The sequence below is a fragment of the Mobula birostris genome, chromosome 14 (assembly GCF_030028105.1).
Source record: "Mobula birostris isolate sMobBir1 chromosome 14, sMobBir1.hap1, whole genome shotgun sequence".
Taxonomy (NCBI): domain Eukaryota; kingdom Metazoa; phylum Chordata; class Chondrichthyes; order Myliobatiformes; family Myliobatidae; genus Mobula; species Mobula birostris.
The window spans coordinates 39749013-39773792 of record NC_092383.1 but is presented as its reverse complement, the minus strand read 5'-3'; the positions used below and the strand labels follow the sequence as shown (position 1 = coordinate 39773792).

General features: G+C 41.3%; 1 protein-coding gene across 2 annotated transcripts in view; it reads left to right on the top strand.

Moving 5' to 3' along the window:
* Positions 1 to 16929, top strand: part of rnf111 (ring finger protein 111) — a 156126-nt gene extending 139197 nt beyond the window's left edge. Inside the window, exons 9-14 of one of the 2 annotated variants that reach the window (XM_072278424.1) lie at positions 3304 to 3429; positions 4033 to 4165; positions 14428 to 14508; positions 14618 to 14713; positions 14897 to 15000; positions 15782 to 16929. In XM_072278424.1, coding sequence (XP_072134525.1) covers positions 3304 to 3429; positions 4033 to 4165; positions 14428 to 14508; positions 14618 to 14713; positions 14897 to 15000; positions 15782 to 15899 — 658 coding nt within the window. In that variant the 3' untranslated portion in view covers positions 15900 to 16929. Of the gene's footprint in view, positions 1 to 3303; positions 3430 to 4032; positions 4166 to 14427; positions 14509 to 14617; positions 14714 to 14878; positions 15001 to 15781 lie in introns of both variants that reach the window. The other variant, XM_072278423.1, reaches the window with a different exon arrangement.
* The last annotated feature ends 7851 nt before the right edge of the window (positions 16930 to 24780 follow it).

Below are 24780 nucleotides of genomic sequence, written 5' to 3'. Positions count from 1 at the left end.
ACATCGGATTTGGTGCATGAAAGCAGTGTACAGTTTAACCATGAATCCTTATGGGTCGAGTTAAGAAATGGCAAGGGTAAAAAGACACTAATAGCAGTTATATACAGGCCTCCAAACAGCAACCGGGATGTGGACTACAAATTACAGCTGGAAATAGAAAAAGCATGTCAGAAGGAAAATGTCAAGATAATTATGGGGGATCTTAATATGAAAGTGGATTGGGAAAGTCAGGAAGGTACTGGATCTCAGGAGAGGGAGTTTGTAGAATAGGATGGCTTTTTGAAGCAGCTTGTCCATAAGCCCATCAAGGGATCGGCTGTTTTGGATTGGGTGTTGTGTAATGAACCTGAGGCGATTAGGGAGCTGGAGGTAATGGAACCCCTTGGAAGTAGTGATCATAATATGATTGAGTTCAGTTTCACATTTGAAAAGGAGAAGCTGGTATCAGGTGTATCGATATTTCAGTGGAACAAAGGAAATTACTGTGGTATGAGTGAGGAACTGGCCCAAGTAGATTGGAAAAGTAAGCTAGATGGAGGGAAGGTAGAGCAGAATTGGATGAAATTCCTACAAGAAATAAGGAAAGTGCAGGAAAAATATATTCCAAGAAAAAAGAAAATCATGAATGGAAAAATGGCAAAAATGGGGCTAACGAGAGAGGTTAAGGCTAAAATAAAAGCAAAAGAAACGGCGTACAAGGAAGCAAAAACTAGTGGGAAAACTAAGGACTGGACGACTTTTAAAAACTTACAGAAGAAACTAAGAAAGTCATTAGGAAAGAAAAGATGAATTATGAAAGGAAGTTGGCAATTAACATAAAAAAGGATACTAAGTTTTTTTTAAATATAGGAAGAGTAAAAGAGTGACACAGGTAAATATAGGACCGATTGAAGATGATGCTGGAGAAATTTTTATGGGTAACAGAGATGGCAGAGGAACTAAATGAGTATTTTGCATCAGTCTTCACAGTGGAAGACATTAGCAACATACCTGATACCCAGAGGTCTCAGGGAATAGAATTAGGTACAGTCAAGATTACTAGAGAGAAAGTGCTTGGGAAGCTAAATGAACTAAGAATAGGTAAGTCTCCTGAACCGGATGAGGTGCACCCAAGGGTTCTGAAGGAGATGGCTTTGGAGATTGTGGAAGCATTGGGAATGATCTTCCAGGAGATGGCATGGTTCCGGAGGACTGGAAGGTCGCAAATGTAGTTCCGCTGTTTAAGAAAGGAAGGAGGCAGCAAAAAGAAAATTACAGACCTATTAGCCTGACATCGGTAGTTGGAAAGTTATTAGAGTCAATCCTCAAGGATGAGGCTATGAAATACCTCAAGGTGCATGACAAGATAGGCCCAAGCCAGCATGGTTTCATGAAGGGAAGATCCTGCCTCACCAACCTATTGGGAGTTTTTTGAGGTAATCTCAAATAAGATTGACGAGGAAGAGGCTGTGGATGTTGTGTATTTGGATTTTCAAAAGGCCTTCGATAAGGTGCCGCATAAGAGGCTGCTTAATAAGGTGAGAGCCCATGTAATTATAGGAAAGATATTGAAATGGGTGGAGCATTGGCTGATAGGCAGAAAGCAAAGTGTGGGAATAAGGGGATCCTATTCTGATTGGTTGCCGGTTACTAGTGGTGTTCCACAGGGGTCGGTGTTGGGGCCACTTCTTTTTACAATGTATATCGATGATTTAGATTATGGATTAAATGGTCTTGTGGCTCAGTTTGCAGATGACGCCAAGATAGGTGGAGGAGCAGGAAGTGTTGAAGAAACGGAAAGGTTGCAGAGAGACATGGACAAAGAAATGGCAGATGAGATACAAATTTGAGAAATGTACAGTTGTACATTTTGGAAGAAGTGGTAATCGGGCAGATTATTATTTGGATGGGGAGAAAATTCAAAAATCGGAAGTGCAAAGGGACTTGGGGGGGGGGGGGGGTCCTCATGCAGGATACCCTAAAGGTTAACCACCAGGTTGGACTGGCAGTAAGGAAAGCGAATGCTATGTTGGCATTCATTTCAAGAGGAATAGTGTATAAGAGTAAGGAGGTGTTGATGAGGCTCTATGGGACACTGGTGAGACCTCATTTGGAATACTGTGTGCAATTTTGGGCTCCCTATCTTAGAAGGGATGTTCTGATGTAGGAGAGAGTTCAGAGAAGATTTATGAGGATGACTCCTGGAATGCAGGGGCTAACATATGAGGAGCGTTTGCTGGCTTTTGGACTGTATTCATTAGAGTATAGAAGAATGAGAGGGGATCTCATAGAAACATTTCGAATGTTGAAAGGGTTGGACAGAGTAGATGTGAAAAGGCTGTTTCCCTTGGTGGGTGAGTCCAGGACAAGAGGCCACAGTGTTAGAATTAGAGGGTGCCCATTTAAAACAGAGATGAGGAGAAATTTTTTTAACCAGAGGGTTGTGGATTTATGGAATTTGTTGCCACATACAGCTGTGGAGGCCCGATCATTGAGGGTGTTTAAGGAGGAGGTTGATAGGTATCAAATTAGTCAAGGTATCAAGGGATATGGAGAAAAAGCCGAAAATTGGAACTAGATGGGAGAATATGGTGGAGTGGCAGAGCAGACTGGATGGGCCGAATGCCCTGCTTCTCCCTTGTCTTGTGATCTTGTGATGAGTGACTGACTCAGGTGTTTCTCCTGCGATCGTAAGACCCTGTTGGATATTGATAATGTGAGATACTGTAGGCCTATTTCCCTTGTTTGATGGTGAGGCAGCAGCGTGGCCTCAGTTGTAGCAAGGACTAGGCCTCAAGCCATGGGCTTGCCTGCTGCTGCAGTCTAGGTGAGGAGACACAACAATTGGTGTAGCGGTGCCCGTGTTTGGTTGGAGGCTGGCCTCTCCCATTGGTGCTGCCCTCTGGTGATCGACCGATGGAATGATAGGCTGATTTGCCGGGAGCTGTACCATCAATTTGCATATCATTCAAGGTCTTGGACTATACGTTGTGGTTTCTTCTATGACAATGTGCTTTTTTTCTCTCTCCGTATTCTGAATGTATATCATGTACCTTAGCCCAAGAGGAACATGATTATTCTGACCCCTTTGGGGTTCAAAACTGCAAAGAATTGCAAATTTAACCGAAGATTGTTACTTTCAAAACCCATCAAATATCTTTAGATATTTTTAAAGATACTGTATTTACATATCCCATTTAATCAAGAAGTAAAGAAATAGTGCTTTAAGTTCCATACTTTATAACCTCTAATTGCATTTTTTTAATTGTTGCAAGTCATTAACACGAAGTTTATTTTGTATAAGCTATTGTGTTTCTTCCCCAGTCGAGCACATGAGCGGCCTCCACCACATCCACATCGTATGCATCCTAACTATGGTCATGGGCATCATATTCACGTTCCTCAGACAATGTCCTCGCATCCACGACAACAACCAGAGAGGCCAACATGGTCAGTGGAGAATTCTCCCATTTATTCCAGCAACCATTTAATGCCTTATTTTTGAAATGACTGGGGCTAGCGCAGTATGATGCTTTGGTGTAATTTTTTTAAAGGATTGAAGATAGTATCAATACGTTTTGAGTATATTTAGAAGTGGGTAAATAATAGTTATATTTGCCCACAGAGATGGAAAGAGATTCTTTTCCAAAAATGTTGACCTGTATTTTCAGCCAACAATTGAATTGCATTGCCGGTCTTCTCTGTATAATGAATATCTGCTGATTATAATGATGCACTGTGACATTGAATAGAAAATCATGGTTTGAGAAATATTATAAATTATTTGTCATTTTAATGGAAAGTAATTTTCCTGCATGTCACCTTAACTTGTTTTGCACAGGGCCATAGATTTTGGAATTTGAGAAATGAGATCAAATTGCAGGTTTATAGTGCTGGCCAGATGATTCTAGTCATGATAATTGTTGGCCTCCTGAATTGTTACTAATCTTTTTTGGTAAATATTTTTATAACTATGAATTGTAGAATATTTGTGTTGTAATGCAGCTTTAATATTGAGTAATGAATTAATAAACTTTTGTTTAACCTGTGTAGGGATCTAGGTATTGAACCAGGGGTGACTGCAGCACCATATCCACCAAGTCACCTTCATCCTCACTTGGCTCATTACCACCCACCTCCACCTCCTCGACTACATCATTTCCCAATTGGAGCATTGCCGTTTATGGTGAGCAAATTAATGGATGATCCAATTTTTAAATGATTCTAAATGTGATAGAGCAGTTTCTTTTTCCAAGTCATTCCAATGCAAAGATATTAAAACGAACATTGTTCTAATGTTAAATTCACCTTCATAGAATTCACCGTTAGAAGGTTTTGTTGATGTGTTTTAATTTTAGCTTTGTGTGAAACTATATAGTTTGCATTGTAAAATCTTGCTTAAGGAGATGTCAGGCGTGGTACATTGCATGGTGGTGTAGCTAAAATCTCTCTGCTTCCTAATTTGTGTAAGGTTTGAGGGTGCTGGTTCTGCATTGCTGGTTTCACTGGAGGCTATTGGTAGACTACAGCAGGTATAAAGCAATTAGTTACTCATAGGATCAGGTGGGTAAAAAAAAAAGCACTGCCATGTTCAAAAGATAGCCATCACGGTATTCTTTCAATACAAGGCTCCCCCCATTTTGAACATAATTTTTGGAAACATTTAACAGTTTATATCTGAAGTTGCCCAGAGGGATTTCTTTTCCATCTGACATTTTCATTTCAGGTTTCTGCTCTGCCTAGATTTAATTTAGCAACATATGTTACAGAAGTTAGGAGAATCAATTAGATGGTTCCAGGCTGATTAAAGTGCTGATATCCAAATAAATGAACAGATGTTATTCAGCTATTACCTCCAACAAAAACAGGCATCAGTGAATTCTGAGCTGTATGTTATTGCTAGATTTTGGAAGTATCTCGCTGAATTAATTCTTATTAATGGGAAATGCACTGCAGGATAGCAACATAATGAATACTTTGACATTGAAAGATTACAGTATAAAAATGAGTGCATTTGGATTTTACACAATATAATTTTACATGTGAGAAGATCTGACTTTGGATTCTGGTTTATTAATTAGTCAGTTATTTATACAGCACTCTTAGCCCTTTGCAGGGATGTTATCAAAGCCACAGAAAGAAGCTTGGTTATCAATGTAGATATAGATTTAAAGGGATGTAATAAATGCAGAAGGTTTTAAAGAAGCTTTTCAAAAATTTTGGAGGGGAATAAATGAAAGCACATTGCAATGTCAAAGACCTGAAAGTATGGTTACCTGTAGATCTATGTAAATCAGGAATTAGAAAATTAAGGAGTTACTGGAAGGTTATATACAGGCTTGAGATTACTTGACATGGGAAAGAGTGAGCACATGGAAGAGTGTTAGAAGTAAGTAAAGAATCAAGGTCCATATGGAACCAGGAACCTACGTAGACCACATACCATAAAACATAGGAATAGGACATATGGCCCATCGAGTCTTCTCTGCCATTCGATCAAAGTTCTTGCAATTTCCCTCTCAGTTTCATTTTCCTGCCTTCTCCCCATAATCTTTGATCTTACTAATCAAGAACTGGTCAATCTCTGCTTTAAATGTACCCAATAACTTGACCTGTGGCAATGAATTCCACAGAGTCACTATCTTCTGGCTAAAGAAATTCCTCTTCATCTCTGTTCTAAAGGGATGTTCTTCTATTCCGAAGCTGTGCCCTCTAGTTCTAGACTCTCCTGCTACTGGAAAAATCTCCTCCATGTTCTGTCTAGGCAGTTCAATTCCTGGTTGATTTCAATGAGATCCCCCTCATTCTTCTAAACTCCAGTTAGTACAAGTCCAGAGCTCCTCATTCATGAACCCTTTCATTCTTGTAAATTCCATCTGAACCCTATCACATGCCCGCACATCATCCTTAGATGTGGAGCTGCTCACAATACTCCAAGTTTGGTCTGACCAGTACCCTATAAAGCCTCAGCATTACATCTTCTTGAAATGAATGCTAACATTGCATTGCCTTTATGGAATCCTGTTGTAGAACTCAAGTCCTACACATTCAATTTCTGAATTTTCTCCTCATTTAGAAAGTGGTCTACGTCTCTATTCCTTCTACCTCAGTGCATGACCATATACTTCCCTACACTGTGTTCCATCTGCTTCTTTGCCCATTGCCCCTAATCTGTCCAAGTCTTTCTTCTGACTCTGCTTCTTCAACACTACCTGCCCCTCTACCTTTGTATCATTAATAAACTTGGTCACAAAGTCATCAATTCTGTCATCCAGATCATTAACGTATAAAGTGAAAATTAGCAGACCTAATGCTGCCCTAGCGTAACACTGCTAGTTACTGGCTGCCAACCAGTAAAGACCTGTATAGTGCATCAACCACGGGGTAATGATTTCATAGGTCATGGCAGCAGCAATTTAGATGGGCTTTGGTTTGCAGAGGATGGAATGTACAAGTTCAAGTGAACTGAAGTAGCTAGATGTACTGACAAGATTTCAGCAAATAGTCCAAGCAAGCATTGGCACATTGAAAATTCAGCTTAGATTCAGATAGGGTGGGAGCAATGTGGTTGGGCCTCATATTGCTGCCATCAAGGTCTCAAAAACAGATATGCACTTGTTGCCAAGTAATTCGTTCTCTGAGTACATAGGATGCTAAATTATTGTTTTCTTTGTTTATATTTATGTAATTGCCTATCTGAAATCAAAATTCATAAAAATTCCAGAGACAACAATCAATTTCAGATTGAAGCTATGGTGCCTTCAACAGTTTTATGGGAGTGAAGGAGAGAGCATGATAAATTTGAGGCTAAATGTACTTCCCATATTTGCTCTTGAGGTATTTACCATCCAAAAACTCTACCTTAAATATTATTTGAAAACTCTTCTATCATTATTAAAGCAAGTTTCTTAAATCTTTCAAAATAAGGAGCTGATTGATAGGAATTACTTCACCCATTGGGCTACAGTTGTTTCAACACTGAAGTTAACTGAGCACTAGCACAAGATTCCTTCAGGGAAGGTCAAAAAGAATTAGTGCTAAATATACTTCTTAACACAAACCAGAAAACTGGATACCTACAATTTTCAGAATTTCAATCCTTGTTTCTGATCTTCAAATTAAAGATTAATTATACATTTTGGAAATCAATTTTGTTCTACCATCATTGATTTGTAAATAGGACAAGAATTTGGCAGGGTCCATGAAGTTAGCTGATTGGTCTATACTTTATACTTTATTGTCACCAAACAATTGATACTAGAATGTACAATCATCACAGCGATATTTGATTCTGCGCTTCCCGCTCCCTGGATTACAAATATTAAATATTAAAAATAAAAATTAGTAAATATTAAAAATTTAAATTATGAATCTTAAATAGAAAATAGAAAAATGGAAAGTAAGGTAGTGCAAAAAAACCGAGAGGCAGGTCCGGATATTTGGAAGGTACGGCCCAGATCCGGGTCAGGATCCGTTCAGCAGTCTTATCACAGTTGGAAAGAAGCTGTTCCCAAATCTGGCCGTACGAGTCTTCAAGCTCCTGAGCCTTCTCCCGGAGGGAAGAGGGATGACAAGTGTATTGGCTGGGTAAGTCGAGTCCTTGATTATCCTGGCAGCACTGCTCCGACAGCGTGCAGTGTAAAGTGAGTCAAAGGACAGGAGATTAGTTTGTGTGATATGCTGCGCAGTGTTCACGATCTTCTGCAGCTTCTTCCAGTCTTGGACAGGACAACTTCCATACCAGGTTGTGATGCACCCTAGAAGAATGCTTTCTACGGTGCATCTATAAAAATTAGTGAGGGTTTTAGGGGACAGGCCAAATTTCTTTAGTTTTCTCAGGAAGTAAAGGCGCTGGTGGGCCTTCTTGGCAGTGAACTCTGCTTGGTTGGACCAAGTCAGGTCATTTGTGATATTGACCCCTAGGAACTTAAAGCTTTTGACCTGTTCCACTTGCACACCACCGATATAAATGGGGTCGTGCAGTCCACTACTCCTTCTGAAGTCAACAACCAATTCCTTTGTCTTGTTGACGTTGAGGGATAGTTTATTGTCTTCGCACCATGCCACCAGGTTCTTAATTTCCTCTCTGTACTCAAACTCACCATTACCCAAGATACGGCCTACAATTGTTGTGTCATCAGCAAACTTATGTATTGAGTTTGATGGAAACTTGGCTGCACAATCATGGGTGTACAGTGAGTACAGCAGGGGGCTGAGTACACAGCCTTGTAGGGCACCGGTGCTCAGAGTGATTGTAGAGGAGAGCTTGTCCCCTATTTTTACAGCCCGGGTCCTGTCTGTGAGGAAGTTGAAGATCCAGCTGCAGAGCTGAGTGCTAAGGCCCAGGTTCCGAAGCTGAGGAATCAGTTTATTTGGAATGATGGTATTAAAGGCAGAGCTGTAGTCAATGAAAAGGAGCTTTACGTATGCATCTTTATTCTCTTATAATCAAGTCTACTCAACTTGATTAAAATTCTGGCCATTATTTGATTACTTAAGTGACTTAGGCTGATTGGAATCTCCAAAACAAAACCAAAATGTTGAAAGTACATCAGGTCATTCACTGTGCAGGCAAGAAACACTCCAAATGCAAGCCTTTGCTGTTTAAACTTTGTTATGAAATATTTTATAAAATTTTAACCTTTTTTCCTTGAGGAATGTCGTGCTAGTTACTCATGCAAATTACATAATACCCATGGCTAAAATAGCAACTAACAGAAGTTATTTAAAATAGTTGCTCACGCAACACACATCAAAGTTGCTGGTGAATGCAGCAGGCCGGGCAGCATCTATAGGAAGAGGTACAGTCGACGTTCTGGGCCAAGACCCTTCGTCAGGACTAACTGAAAGAAGAGCTAGTAAGAGATTTGAAAGGAGGAGGGGGAAGGGGAGATCCAAAATGATAGGAGAAGACAGGAGGGGGAGGGATGGAGCCAAGAGCTGGACAGTTGATTGGCAAAAAGGATATGAGAGGATCATGGGACAGGAGGCCCAGGGAGAAAGAAAAGGGGGAGGGGGGGGAAAAACCCAAAGGATGGGCAAGGGGTATAGTGAGAGGGACAAAGGGAGAAAAAGGAGAGAGAGAAAAAGAACGTGTGTATATAAATAAATAACGGATGGGGTACGAGGAGGTGGTGGGGCATTAGCGGAAGTTTGAGAAGTCAATGTTCATGCCATCAGGTTGGAGGCTACCCAGACGGAATATAAGGTGTTGTTCCTCCAACCTGAGTGTGGCTTCATCTTTACAGTAGAGGAGGCCATGGATAGACATATCAGAATGAGAATGGGTCGTGGAATTAAAATGTGCAGCCACTGGGAGATCCTGCTTTCTCTGGCGGACAGAGCGTAGGTGTTCAGCGAACCGATCTCCCAGTCTACGTCGGGTCTCGCCAATATATAGGAGGCCACATCGGGAGCACCGGACGCAGTATATCGCCCCAGCCGACTCACAGGTGAAGTGTCGCCTCAACTGGAAGGACTGTCTGGGGCCCTGAATGGTGGTAAGGGAGGAAGTGTAAGGGCATGTGTAGCACTTGTTCCACTTACAAAGATAAGTACTAGGAGGGAGATCGGTGGAGAAGGATAGGGGGGACGAATGGACAAGGGAGTTGCGTAGGGAGCGATCCCTGTGGAAATTAGAGCGGGGGGGGAGGAAAGATGTGCTTAGTGGTGAGATCCCGTTGGAGGTGGCCGAAGTTACGGAGAATAATATGTTGGACCCGGAGGCTGGTGGGGTGGTAGGTGAGGACAAGGGGAACCCTATTCCTAGTGGGGTGGCGGGAGGATGGAGTGAGAGCAGATGTGTGTGAAATGGGGGAGATGCGTTTGAGAGCAGAGTTGATGGTAGAGGAAGGGAAGCCCCTTTCTTTAAAAAAGGAGGATATCTCCCTCGTCCTGGAATGAAAAGCCTCATCCTGAGAGCAGATGAGACGGAGACGGAGGAACTGCGAGAAGGGGATGGCATTTTTGCAAGACACAGGGTGAGAAGAGGAATAGTCCAGATAGCTGTTAGAGTCAGTAGGCTTATAGTATCCCTCCCCACCGATCTCCCTCCTGGCACTTATCCTTGTAAGCGGAACAAGTGCTACACATGCCCTTACACTTCCTCCCTTACCACCATTCAGGGCCCCAGACAGTCCTTCCAGGTGAGGTGACACTTCACCTGTGAGTCGGCTGGGGTGATATACTGCGTCCGGTGCTCCCGATGTGGCCTTCTATATATCGGCAAGACATGACGCAGACTGGGAGATCGGTTCGCTGAACACCTACACTCTGTCCTCCAGAGAAAGCAGGATCTCCCAGTGGCCGCACATTTTAATTCCGCGTCCCATTCCCATTCTGATATGTCTATTCACGGCCTCCTCTACTGTAAAGATGAAGCCACACTCAGGTTGGAGGAACAACACCTTATATTCCGCCTGGGTAGCCTCCAACCTGATGGCATGAACATTGACTTTTCAAACTTCTGCTAATGCCCCACCTCCCCCCTCATACCCCATCCGTTATTTATTTATATACACACATTCTTTTTCTCTCTCTCCTTTTTCTCCCTCTGTCCCTCTCACTATACCCCTTGCCCATCCTCTGGGTTGCCCCCTCCTTTTCTTTCTCCCTAGGCCTCTTGTCCCATGATCCTTTCATATCCCTTTTGCCAATCAACTGTCCAGCTCTTGGCTCCATCCCTCCCCCTCCTGCCTTCTCCTATCATTTTGGATCTCCCCCTCCCCCTCTCACTTTCAAATCTCTTACTAACTCTTCTTTCAGTTAGTCCTGACGAAGGGTCTTGGCCTGAGACATCGACTGTACCTCTTCCTAGAGATGCAGCCCGGCCTGCTGCGTTCACCAGCAACTTTGATGTGTGTTGCTTGAATTTCCAGCATCTGCAGATTTCCTCGTGTTTGCGTTTTTAAAATAGTTGCTCGATTTGTTTAGTAGTCTTCTGCAGGAGAGCTTCTCAGGAGGCCTTCATGGGAAAAAAATGAAACTGGAAAAGAAAGTTGAAGGAAAGATTGAGAAAAGATGTGAGCTGAGGTGTTTTCAGCTTATGAAACAAGTGGAAGAAGAAATTATATTGATGGTGAGAAAGTGCTTTGAAACAACAGTGCATTAGCCAAAGGACTGATTTAAAGGAAAGGGTGCGGCAAGATTGCAGATACTGAGTGGGGGAGGGGGGAGATGTTTAGAATTGCAGTAAATTAACAATATAGAAAAGAAAATAAAGCAACCTGAAACTGAGGATACCTCAATTTATTATCAACAATGACAGCTTGGAAAGGACTCTGGATCCAGTCCCACAAAATAATATGTACTCTTTAAACCGTAAGTCATAAGAGCAGAATAGTACATTGAACCCACCAAGTCTGCTCTTTAACCCATCCAAAATCCATCTCTCCTGGAAGTGGTGCAAATCCAGGCTAAAATTTTGATGGAAAAAAACCTGGTTAAGTTTCTTGTGATTCCTTGTCCCACTCCTCATCACCCCTTGAATTCAAAACAACTCAAAACAACTAGTTTGATCCTGATAATTCTATAAGATGTCTAGTTCTTGAAGGAACTGATGAAAACAGATTTAGCTAGTGTTTAAAGAATTTGTGTCCATCACATGAGCTTGTGGCCTGAACTCGTTTTCCTCTGTTCTTTGCACTGAGCCATTTCACATCAGTTCTGGATCTGCCATTGCATAACTAAAATTGTTACCTATGGAGACACTGGAATTGTAACAACAAACAATCCATTGGAAGAACTTAGCATCATTACCACAGGTTGGTGCAGAGCCAACAACCTGTCTCTGAATGTAAACAAAACAAAAGAGATGTTTGTTGACTTCAGGAGGACACAGAGCAACCACTCTCCGCTGAACATCAAGGACTCCTCCGTAGAGATTGTTACGAGCACCAAATTTCTTGGAGTTCACCTGGCGGAGAATCTCAGCTGGTCGCTCAACACCAGCTCCATGGCAAAGAAAGCACAGCAGCGTCTCTACTTTCTGCGAAGGCTGAGAAAAGTCCATCTCCCACCCCCCATCCTCCCCACATTCTACAGAGGTTGTATTGAGAGCATCCTGAGCAGCTGCAGCACAGCCTCGTTCAGGAATTGTACCATCTCGGATCACAAGACCCTGCAGCGGATAGTGAGGTCAGCTGAGAAGATCATCAGGGTCTCTCTTCCCGCCATCACAGACATTTACACCACACGCTGCATCCACAAAGCAAACAGCATTGTGAAGGACCCCGCACACCCCTCATATAAACTCTTCTCCCTCCTGCCATCTGGAAAAATGCACTGAAGTATTCGGGCTCTCACTACCAGACTATGTAACAGTTTCTTCCCCCAAGCCATCAGACTCCTCAATACCCTGAGCCTGGCTTGACACCAACCTACTGCCCTCTACTGTGCCTACTGTCTTGTTTATTATTTATTGTAGTGTCTGCACTATTTTGTGCACTTTATACAGTCCTGGATAGGTCTGTAGTCTAGTGTAGTTTTTGTGTTTTTTTCCTTACGTAGTTCAGTGTAGTTTTTGTATTGTTTCATGTAGCACCATGGTCCTGTAAAATGTTGTCTCATTTTTACTATGTTCTGTACCAGCAGTTATGGTTGAAATGACAATAAAAAGTGAGTTGACTTGACTTCCCTGGTCTATTTAATTAGAATAAGCTTGCTTACAATTAGTTTTATTTTAAAATTCCCCATCAGGGTGTCTCCATATTTGGGAGGACTATCCTGTTCTGAGCAATATCTGGTTAGGGTTTTGTACAAGGTCAAAATACTACATATTAGAGAGGCAACATAGAAAATTTCTAACGCATTACCTTTTGAAGCCATATTTGATATAATGTGTATCTTGCCGTTGTAAGTAATCACACATTGTAGACTGGTAATTCCCTTCTACATTTGTTCCCACTATTGATTGGGCTCGGTGATGCTGGCTGACTGACCACTATAATTGAGGTCAGTTTTATCCCCCCAAAGAATGGAATAGCATCCACCCCCCCCCCACATGTAAATGAGGAAGTGGTATTTGCACTCAACGTTTCAGGAACATCTTCTTCACCTCTGCCATTAGATTTCTGAATGGACATTGAAACCATGAACACTACCTCACTTTTTTTCTCTTTTTGTACTATTTGAATAATTTAACATTTTATATATACACATACATGCATACTGTAATTTAGTTTTATTACATGTTGCAGTGTACTGCTGCCGCATAACGGATTTCACAACGTATACCAGTGATACTAATTCGCATTCTGATTTGACCTACTTCTAATATAATTATGTGCTTTACATTTATTTTTTATAACCATTTTAGTATTTCTAATATACCTAACTTTAAAGGATGTTTAAAAATTGTTGAAAAGCGTGTACAGCATCTGACAGCTAACAGGTGGTCAAGCTGTCATGACATTTGGTTGAAGGGCCTCAATATATTCCATTTTGATGCTTTCCTCATAGCTCAGGGCCTACTCCATGTCACCTCATATCTGTTGGGTGCAGTAGGTCAATTCAGTCAGCCCTATGTATCCAGTAAAATGGAGGTGCCAGTATACTGTAACTTAAAATCAGCAAGTACAGGTGAACAGCTGGTTCTGAGGTTCTTGGTATTTGCTTCCTGACACCAATCAGCAAGGAGCTACAATTAGAACATAGAACAGGTCAGCACAGTTGTTTTGTAGACCTCTTAACCCACTCCAACATCAATCTAATTCTTCCCTCCCGCAAAGTCCTCCATTCATCTTTCAACCATGTGACTGTCTAAGGGTCTTCCTAAAGTATCCACCTCTGCCACCGCGCCTGGCAATGCGTTTCTTGCACTTCCCATTCTCTATGTATATATAAAAAAAACTCTCTTCATTGACTGTTCAATAAAACAATGTATGTTTCAATATACATCAAATACAAACATTGTGCTTTTTAAAAAATATAAAAATATAAACTGCATCAAAGTTCAAAGTATATTTTACTATCAAAATACATATATATCACCATATACAACCCTGAGATTCATTTTCTTGTAGGCATACTCAACAAATCTACAGAATAGTAACTAGAAAAGGGATCAATGAAAGATCAATAGAATGCAGAAGACAACAAACTGCATATGCAAATATAAATAGCAATAGATAACAAGAATATGAGATGAAAAGTCCTTGAAAGTGAAATCAATGCTTGTGGGAATATTTCAATGATGGGATGGGGCAAGTGAGTTGAGTGAAGTTATCCCCTTCGTTCAAGAGCCTGATGGTTGAGGGGTAGTAACTGTTCCTGAACCGGTGGTACGAGTCCTGAGGTACTTGTGCCTTCCTGATGGCAGCAGCAAAAGGAGAGCATGACCTGGGTGGTGGGGGTCGCTGATGGACTGTTTTTCTGCAATAGTGTTTCACGTAGAAAGATTCAGAATTTTCTGATATTTTGCTTAGCAAAATTTTTTTTTGTCTTACACAGGCTGTGCCTCCAGACATGGCAGGTTACCCTCATATTCGCTATATTTCCTCAAGGATTCCAGGCTTCAGAGCCACCTATGAGGTTGGTATTGCCAGGATAAAGCGCATTAATCTAAATTTGTGTGATAATATATTTAAATATGAGCATCTAATTCTTTAATGTGTATGAGAAAATATTTTCTTATTCGTAGGATTTACTACATTTAGAAGAACGACTGGGTAATGTTAATCGAGGTGCCTCACAGGGTACAATTGAGCGATGTACGTACCCACATAAATATAAAAAGGTAAAATCTAGTTTAATTTTATTCTTCAATTTGTATTATAGAAATTTTCTTTATATTCACCGCATAAATTGTAACATTAAACAAACAATTTGAAATTTGTACTGTTTATGCTTTATGTGATTTCTACAATTAAACCATCTGACAATTTAAATTTGTGGTAACAAGGTGATAACTGACTTACAGAGGAAACTGCAGTATAAACAGGAAGAGGAGGATGGAATAGAGGATGACACAGAGGAGAAATGTACAATCTGTCTCTCTATCCTAGAAGAAGGAGAAGATGTTAGGTAAGATATCTTTGTAATACAAATTCTCTCTCTTTGGATAAATCCAAACAAATGTTTGTAAGAATTTGAATAGTTTGCAATACACTTTTATTGATGATTTAAAACAATCAACTGACAAATAGATACAAAAGGAGAACTTTGTCCAATCAATGAATTATCTTGTGTGAATTGGACCTTTACTGGCACTGTACCTTGTGATATCAGTGGTGTCCTCTCTACACATCTTGGATCTTGATTTAAATTAAAATATATTTGTAATTGACTACTTTATAAACTGCATGCCTGTGATGTCATAGAGCCTTGTCTTGTTTTAAGGAAATATGGTGCTTGCTAAACCATGGAAATGTCAGTGTCAACATTTTTTTGTTTGCTTTTGATTAAATTTTTCTGCTTTTTCTCATTTCTGGGAAACTAATATGTCAATTTGAATAATATACATTCTTTAAATTAATTATTATTTGTAAATTATTCTGTTTATACCATCACACTGATTCTTAATATCCAAATTCCTTACTAAAAATGATCAAATAACTTGATAGAAAATTATTGCAAGCCTTATTTTAAGTAATAGAAAAACTGTTCAATCTATAGCAATAGGGTAGTTAAGTATAGTTAAAGCTGTTGTCTCTGGATTATACCTGGATCCAATGTTAAATTAGTATTTTCACAAATTGAGCAAGGTTCTTTATTTTAATGTATCTTATTTGTGCAAAGTATATTTTGAATGCCAATTTAATTACTATGGATATCTCTAATTATTTATTTTCCCTATTTGCACCAGGCGTCTACCCTGCATGCACCTCTTTCATCAAGTGTGTGTGGACCAGTGGCTGACTACCAACAAGAAATGCCCCATTTGCAGAGTGGACATTGAAGCTCAGCTGTCTGCAGATAGTTGACATCTCATTAACTCTTCTCAGTACTGCAGTCAACCAAAGATGGCATGAATAACCTGCGCAGATTCAAAAGCATTGAACCTAGAGTGCGGCTAAGCCACATAGTACAATTTATGCTAGGCCTACAATGATATTTCAGTATAGAGTTTAAATTTTAATGTATTTATGAAGCTTTTTTATGTGGCTTTTTATGTTTTTCCAGGTCATTTTATTTTGCATGGTTCCTTGGATTGCATTTCTTTGCACATAACGGGCTTTGTGTCCTCAGACTTGCAGGCAAGATTAGCTGCTCTAGATAGAAACAAAGTCATTTTCATGATGCCTTGCTTTACTGGAATAGAATAAGTCATCAGTCTCTAACCCTGGACTTTAATTTAAACATTTATACTAGATTGTGTATATAGATTGTGATCTGTTCATTAAGGAGGAATATCAAGACATTCCGTGATTAGGAAAACACTGCTGTATTGTAGAAATTCATCAAACAGCAATCAGTTGATGGGATCCTATCCCAACCAATTGCCATCGCAAGAAATATGTATTCCAACCATACAAACTCTTTAAGTTTTTGATAAAAAATCATTCTTGTTTGGCACAATGATAAATGTAATTTTTAAGAATGTCAATATTCTATGAGACTAACAGGCTCACAAATTTAATTTGTATCATTCATTCTGATTTATTTTGGTTTCCTTTTTTTTTTACAATTTTAGCTGTTTGGCTGCCATTAAACAGCTCTAACAAACACTAATGTTAAGTAAATTAGCTGTATTGCGTATACTTGCACATCTGATGATTTGTAATGGTGAGCTAGTCAGATTGTAGAACAAGGTTCCAGATAAAGTCACCAATGAGCACACCTAGGTAATGAATTTGAAGACATATTTCAGAATAATGGTTGTTAAAGATTCAGGTGAAATGTTGGAATGCAGTACTAATGGCAGGTATCCATGCATTCTCAGATTTGTAAAGGTCCCTGGATGCATTTTTCAGGGTGACTTAGTTTTAAAGTTAATAAAGATAGTTAACTCCATGTGTGTTTGTACTTCTCTTCATATCAAAGGGTTTATACAGCCCTATTAGAATGATTAACAATGGTATTTCATAGTACTGGGTTAAGCCATTGTATTCCCAGAATATAAAATCAAGGCCATAATGATATATCAACCATAGTAGTCAATAAAAAGTAAAATGTATAAAATACATGAAATAAATGGAGGTTTGAATCACTCGTGCTAGTTCCTCCAAGGTAAAAGTTCATTAACTCTAATCATGCTTACATCAGTGGGCTTACTCTTTGAAGCTGCTGTCTAGAAATGGTCAATTCCTTCAGTGGGAGGACAAGGGAGAAAAGTAAATTAATAAGCTGGGAAATTCTTCCTTCTCTGAAGGTGGTGAATATTCCCATTTTAATTTTGATTTGAAATATTGTATTATCATCAAAAAAGTAATCCTCAGCACTAAGATTTTGAGCAGATTTCCATCCCTGAAGAAAATTTGCATTGCAACAATTTTGCAAATAGTTGAAATGCACACAATACTTAAGGCTATGTAATCCCACCGCTCATATTCCCTTCAAATGTCAAAATAAATACATTGGGGGTGTCTGAGGTAAGTTTTTCGCACAGAAGGTGGTGTGTGGAATGCATTGCCAGCTACAGTGGTACAGAGGAGATGCCAGAGGTAAGTTTTTCACACAGTGGTGAATGCACTGCCGGAGATGGTGGGGGAGGCAGATACAATAGGGTCTTTTAAGAGACTCTTGGATAGGTATATGGAGCATCGAAAAATAGAGGGCTATGTGGTAGGGAAAATCTGGGCAAATTCTCGAGTAGGTTACATGGTTGGCACAACATTGTGGGCCGAAGGGCCTGTAATGTGCTGTGGATTTCTATGTTCTATGAAGGACAGAATTTTCTAAGTAAAGCATTCTGAAGAATATCCAGAGGATCTTGGATGTCTACATGTATAAGTCTATGAAGATGACAGAATATTGAAGGCACAATGAGTACAGATGCAGGACCTTGGATTTTATCATATTGGCAGGAGTGAGATCATATTGAATCCTTAAGAATAAGGGCAATTCATTAGGATGTTCTAGGAATGAGGGATTTCAACCACAAGGTTGCATTGGGTGAGTTGGGATTCTCTTGATGGAACACAAGGTTGAGAAGAGATTTGAATGAGCTGTATCATGGAACGGGACAGTAAATAAACAGATGGTTTTTTGAAGTATTCTTGCCAATATCTGTCCCGCAGGCAATATTGAGAAAATCTGCAGATGCTGGAAAGTCAAGTCAAATTTATTTATAAAGCATATTTAAAAACAACCCATGCAACACACATCAAAGTTGCTGGTGAACGCAGCAGGCCAGGCAGCATCTATAGGAAGAGGTACAGTCGACGTTTCAGGCCGAGACCCTTTGTCAGGACTAACTGAAGGAAGAGTTAGTAAGAGATTACTAACTAAGAGATCTCTTACTAACTCTTCCTTCAGTTAGTCCTGACGAAGGGTCTCGGCCTGAAACATCGACTGTACCTCTTACTAGAGATGCTGCCTGGCCTGCTGCGTTCACCAGCAACTTTGATGTGTGTTGCTTGGATTTCCAGCATCTGCAGAATTCCTGTTGTTTGTGTTTTTAAAAACAACCCATGTTGACCAAAGTGCTGTACAAACCATAACAGGTAGCTAAAATCATAAATACAAGAAACACCGATATAAACAACAAGGCACAGCTTATAGGCACAAAATAAACAACACATGAGCCTAGGCACAAGCCAAAAATCAGCCTCATCAGGAAGATTCAAACACTAGTGAATAAAAGTAAGTTTTGAGCCTGGACTTAAAAGAGTCAATGGAAGGAGCAGATCTGATAGGAAAGGGAATGCTGTTCCACAGTCTAGGGGCTACAACAGCAAAGGTGTAGTCACCCCTGAACTTAAGTTTAGATCGCGGGACAGCCAGGAGCCCCAAGTCAGCTGACCTGAGGGACCTGGAAGTAGAATAAGGGGTTAGAAGGTCTGTGATATAGGAGGGGGCCAGCCCATTTAGGGCTTTATAAACAAACAGAAGAACCTTAAAATCAATTCTAAACCGTACTGGTAGCCAGTGGAGGGAGGCCAGGATAGAAGTGATATGGTCCCTCTTCTGGTCACCAGCCAGGAGCCTGGCTATGGCGTTCTGGACCAGTTGCAGGCGGGACAGGGAGGACTGAGTAATCCCGGTATACAGGGAGTTGGAGTAGTCCAGATGGGAGGATATAAGGGCAGGGATGACTTTCTTGAGATATTTGAAAGAGAGAAACGACTTGATTTTAGCAATAGTATGAAGCTGGAAAGAACTGGCTTTTACTACTGCATTAACTTGCTTGTCAAACTTAAAGGCGGAATCAAATATCACACCAAGGTTTTTGACATGGGGTTTGACAAGGGTGGACAGGTTACCAAGACTGTTGGTGATCACTTTGATGGAGTCGGGGGGCCAAATAGGACAACTTCAGACTTGCCTTCATTCAGCTGTAGGAAGTTTTGTGCTGTTCAACACTTTATGTCCTCAAGGCAATTCATGAGGCTGACTAGATTTGACTGGTCATTTGGTTTCAAGGGGAGATAAAGCTGTGTGCGTCAGCATAACAATGGAAGGAAATGTCATGTTTTTTGAATGATTTGGCCAAGGGGAAGCATGTATATAGAAAAAAGAAATCCAAACCAACACACAATATGTTGGAGGAACTCAGCAGGGCAGGTAGCATCTATGGAAAAGAGTAACCAGTGGATGTTTTGGGCAGGGACCCTTCATCAGGACTGGAAAAAATGGATAAGAAGGTGGGAGGAGGGGAGGAAAAAGCACAAGGTGAAACTGCAAGAGGCGAAGGGATGAAGTAAAGAGCTGGAAAGTTGATAGGTGAAAGAGTTGAAGGGCTAGGGAAGGGGGAATCTGATAGAGGGTAGAAGGCCATGAAAAAATGGGGAGGGGCACCAGAGGGAGGTGACAGGCAGGTAAGGAGATAAGATGAGAACGGGAAATGGGAGTAGTAAAGGTGGGGATGGGGACTATTGTTGGAAATCTGAGAAATCAATGTTCATGCCATCAGGTTTGGAAGCTACCCAGATAGAAAATAATTTGTTGTTGCTCCTCCAACCTGAGTGTGGCTTCATCGCAGCAGTAGAGGCCATAGACTGGCATGTTAGAATGGGAAGAATTCAAAAGGATTCCCACCAGGAGATGCTTTTCCTGACAGACGGAGCATAGGTGCTCAGTGAAGCAGTCTCCCAATCTATTTTGGGTCTCACCAATATAAAGGAGGCCACATCACTCTCACTTATCTCCTTATGTGTCCATCACCTCCTTCTGGCATACCTCCTCCTTTCTTCCACGGTCTTCTACCCACTCCTATCAGATTCCCCCTTCTCCAGCCCTTTATCACTTTCACCAATAAACTTCCCAGCTCTTTAATTCACCCCTCCCCCTCTCCTGGTTTCAGCCATCACCTGCCACCTTGTATTTCTTCCTTCCCTTCCCCCACCTTCTTGCTCTAACTCCTCATCCCGTTTTCCAGTCCTGACGAAGGGTCCTGACCTGAAACATCAACTGTTTACTCTTTTCCATAGGTGCTGCCTGGTGTGCTGAGTTTCCCTGGCATTTTGTGAGTATTTATATATCATCTAATCAATTATCTCACTTCCCTTCCTTGGAACGTGCCACGCACAGATAAGTTGCCGATTTTCTGTGATTATGAAGTACACTGGCATGCCTTGAAAGACCATAACATTGCCAATTAATACTATTTAACAATACATCAAATGAGTACCACCATGATACTGGATTGGCATGAGAACAGCTTCCAAATACTGGCTACCATAGTCATCTCATGTTTTGGTTACTAGCCATTTTAACTCCTCTTTGCATTCCCACACTGACATGTCCTCAACCACCTCTAGTATCAGGATGAGGCCAAAGCCAAATAGAGGAATGGCATCTTATATTCCACTTGAGTTGTCAACCCAATGGCATGACCTCCGAATTCTCTTCAGTTACCTGTCGTTTTTCCCTCTGTCCATTTCTCCCTCCTGATCTAGCCAGATCTTCCTACACAACCTTCTTTCCAACTCTCAACCCCCCACCCTATTTGGAGTACATCTGCTTTCACCTATGTGCTACTCCCACTGGGTCCCCCTCCACCTCCCTTATTTGGTTCAGTGCTCTACCTTCTTCCCTAACAGATTCCATCATTTACAGCCCTTTGACCTACCAGCTTCTGTTGCCACCTCCACCCTTCCCTCTGTTCCTCTACACTGCCAAGAAATCTACCATTAATCCTGTATTTTACCTTCAAATTCAACCTTCGAAAGTGAATTATTTTCCATTTTTCCAGGTTGAACTCCATCTGCCACTTCTCAGCCCAGCTCTGCATCTTGTCAATATCCTGTTGTAACTTATGACAATGATCATGGTCATAGTCATAGTCAAAGTCATACTTTATTGATCCCGGGGGGAATTGGTTTTCGTTACAGCTGCACTATAAATAATTAACTAGTAATAAAACCATAAATAATTAAATAGTAATATGTAAATTATGCCAGGAAATAAGTCCAGGACCAGCCTATTGTCTCAGGGTGTCTGACCCTCCAAGGGAGGAGTTGTAAAGTTTGATGGCCACAGGCAGGAATGACTTCCTATGACGCTCTGTGTTGCATCTCGGTGGAATGAGGCTCTGGCTGAATGTACTCCTGTGCCCAACCAGTACATTATGTAGTGGATGGGAGACATTGACCAAGATGGCATGCAACTTGGACAGCATCCTCTTTTCAGACACCACCGTCAGAGAGTCCAGTTCCATCCCCACAATATCACTGGCCTTACGAATGAGTTTGTTGATTCTGTTGATGTCTGCCACCCTTAGCCTGCTGCCCCAGCACACAACAGCAAACATGATAGCACTGGCCACCACAGACTCGTAGAACATCCTCAGCATCGTCCGGCAGATGTTAAAGGACCTCAGTCTCCTCAGGAAATAGAGATGGCTCTGATCCTTCTTGTAGACAGCCTCAGTGTTCTTTGACCAGTCCAGTTTATTGTCAATTTGTATCCCCAGGTATTTGTAATCCTCCACCATGTCCACACTGACCCCCTGGATGGAAACAGGGGTCACCTAGCTCTCTTTTCTCTCACCAGCTCCTTAGTCTTTTTCACATTAAGCTGCAGATAATTCTGCTCACACCATGTGACGAAGTTTCCTACCGTAGCCCTGTACACAGCCTCATCTCCCTTGATGATGCATCCATCTATGGCAGAGTCATCAGAAAACTTCTGAAGATGACAAGACTCTGTGCAGTAGTTGAAGTCCGAGGTGTAAATGGTGAAGAGAAAGGGAGACAAGACAGTCCCCTGTGGAGCTGCAGTGCTGCTGATCACTCTGTCAGGCACACAGTGTTGCAAGCACACGTACTGTGGTCTGCCAGTTAGGTAATCAAGAATCCATGACACCAGGAAAGCATCCAACTGCATCGCTGTCAGCTTCTCCCCCAGCAGAGCAGGGCGGATGGGGTTGAATGCACTGGAGAAGTCAAAAAACATGACCCTCACAGTGCTCGCTGGCTTGTCCAGGTGAGTGTAGACACAGTTCATTACCATCCATAACATCCAACCTTCGTGTCATCTGCAAACTTACCTGTCCACAGCATATTACTGTAATGTTACTGTGACAACACTACAGGCACCAATCAACAGACAAAATGTTAAAAAATTAATCAACAAAAAGTTGTTCTATGTGATGAAGACAATGTCATGCCTTGTTTTTGTAATAATTACACTCAAATCACCTCGGGACAATTGTGTTATATGCAAGCTGATGATGAGGAAAAGATTAACCTTTCCTTTTGCTCACAACAAACTTCAGAATGCTGAGAGCATTGTATCATGACATTCAGCTCTCACCTGACTGAACGTAGAAATGAGATCTATGATTTCCCTGCTCCATACCCTCTGTTATTTGCTGTTTCCCAATCTGAACCATTCAATGATTCAAACCTCACATAAAGGAGTGAAGGTTTTGATAAATATTTGCAAATTGACCCCAAGGAGAAGGGGGGTGCATGTGTCTCTATTGCACCTTCCATGGGCAGGACCTCAAGCCATCTGAAATATTTCACAGACAGTGAAGGGTGAGTATTGTTGTAGCAAATGTGCAGCCTCAAAATATAGGCCAGTATAATGGGGAGAATCACCCTGTGCTGCCCTGAAACAGCATTGGGGATCTCTTCCATCCTGTGAAGTCATTTACATTATAAGAGGGTCACTTGGCCCATGGAGTCTACATTGATCTTCAAGTATCCAATCTTACATGAACCCTTACCAAGCCCATTTTTATTTCCTACAAGCAAATCAACTGTCCCTTCATCTCATCCATCCACCCAGATTCTACTGTTCACCTACGCACAAGTGACGACCTACAGTGACCAATTAACCTATCTATACAATAGGGATCTACCAATACACTAATACCAACCAATGCACTGGGGACAATTTACAGTGCCCAATTAATCTAACACACAAATCTTTGTGATGTGAGAGGAAACCCACTGAGTTGCAGGAAGGACGTGTAGATGCCACAGAGACAGCATCCATCAGGATTAGACCCAGTTGGCTGGAGCTGTGAGACAGCAGCTCTGCCAGCCATGCCACCGTCTGACCAAATATCTTAGCTGGGAGGTCGAATCTCTGACAATACGACAGCCCACCGTGCTGCAGGAGTGAGTGAGACCAGAACTTTGCTGCAGATTATGAGGTGGAACTTAAACCCGCAACCTTCTGCTTCAGAGGTGGCAGTCTAGCAACTGCACCAAGGCTGACTGCAGGATGATCAGGTGAGAAAAATTCAAAAAGGTCACATCAGCACAATTCCTTTGAGAAGAGGTGGCATGGTGAAGCTCTGGCGAGCCTGGTTCAATCCTAACATCTGCTGCCATCTACAATTTACATAGTCTTTCTGTGGTCACATGAGTTTCCTCACACATCTCAAAGATGTCTAATTTGGCAGGTTAATTGCCTGCTATAAATTGCTGTTGGTGTAGAGGTGAGTGGGAGTATCTGGAGGGAACTTGATGCAAGTCAGAATCAGGTTTAATCTCATTTACATTAGTGGTGAAATTTGTTTTGTGGCAGCAATGCAGAACAGACATAACAAATTACTGTAAGTTCCTATAAAAATAAATCATGAAAAATAGGAATAACAAGATAGCATTCAAGATTTTACGGAGTATTGGGAAATCTGTGGATAGGGAGGAAGCAGTTCCTAAAATGCTGAGATTGAGTCTTCAGGCTCCTGTACCACATCTTTAATGATAGTAACAGGAGAGGGCATGTCCCAGATGCTAAGGATACTTAATGATGGATGCCACCACCTTGAGGCAGCATCTATCATTTCCTAAAATGATACTTTACCACTTCCTGCCTGTACCTTATGTACAGACACTCCTATGTGTAGCGTCACTTTACGGACATACAATCAATCTATGTACGTAAGCTATCTTATGTATTTATAATTGTGTTTTTACCTTTTGTATTTTGTGCTGCATTGGATCTGGAGTAACAATTACTTTGTTCTCCTTTACACCTGTGTACTGAAAATTACACTAAGTAATCTGGAATTTTGAGTCTTTTGAAGATGTCCTCAGTGGTGGTGAGGCTTGTGCCTGTGATGCTCGCTCAGTCTGTAACCCTCTGCTGCCTCTTATGATCCTGTGCACCGGCGCCTCCATATCAGATGCTCTCCACTGTACATCTGTAGAAATCTGCTGGAGTCTTCGATGACATGCCAAATCTCCTCAAACTCGTAAGGGCTACTATCACTACGTCGACTCAGGCCTAGGGGGCTGGCGTCGT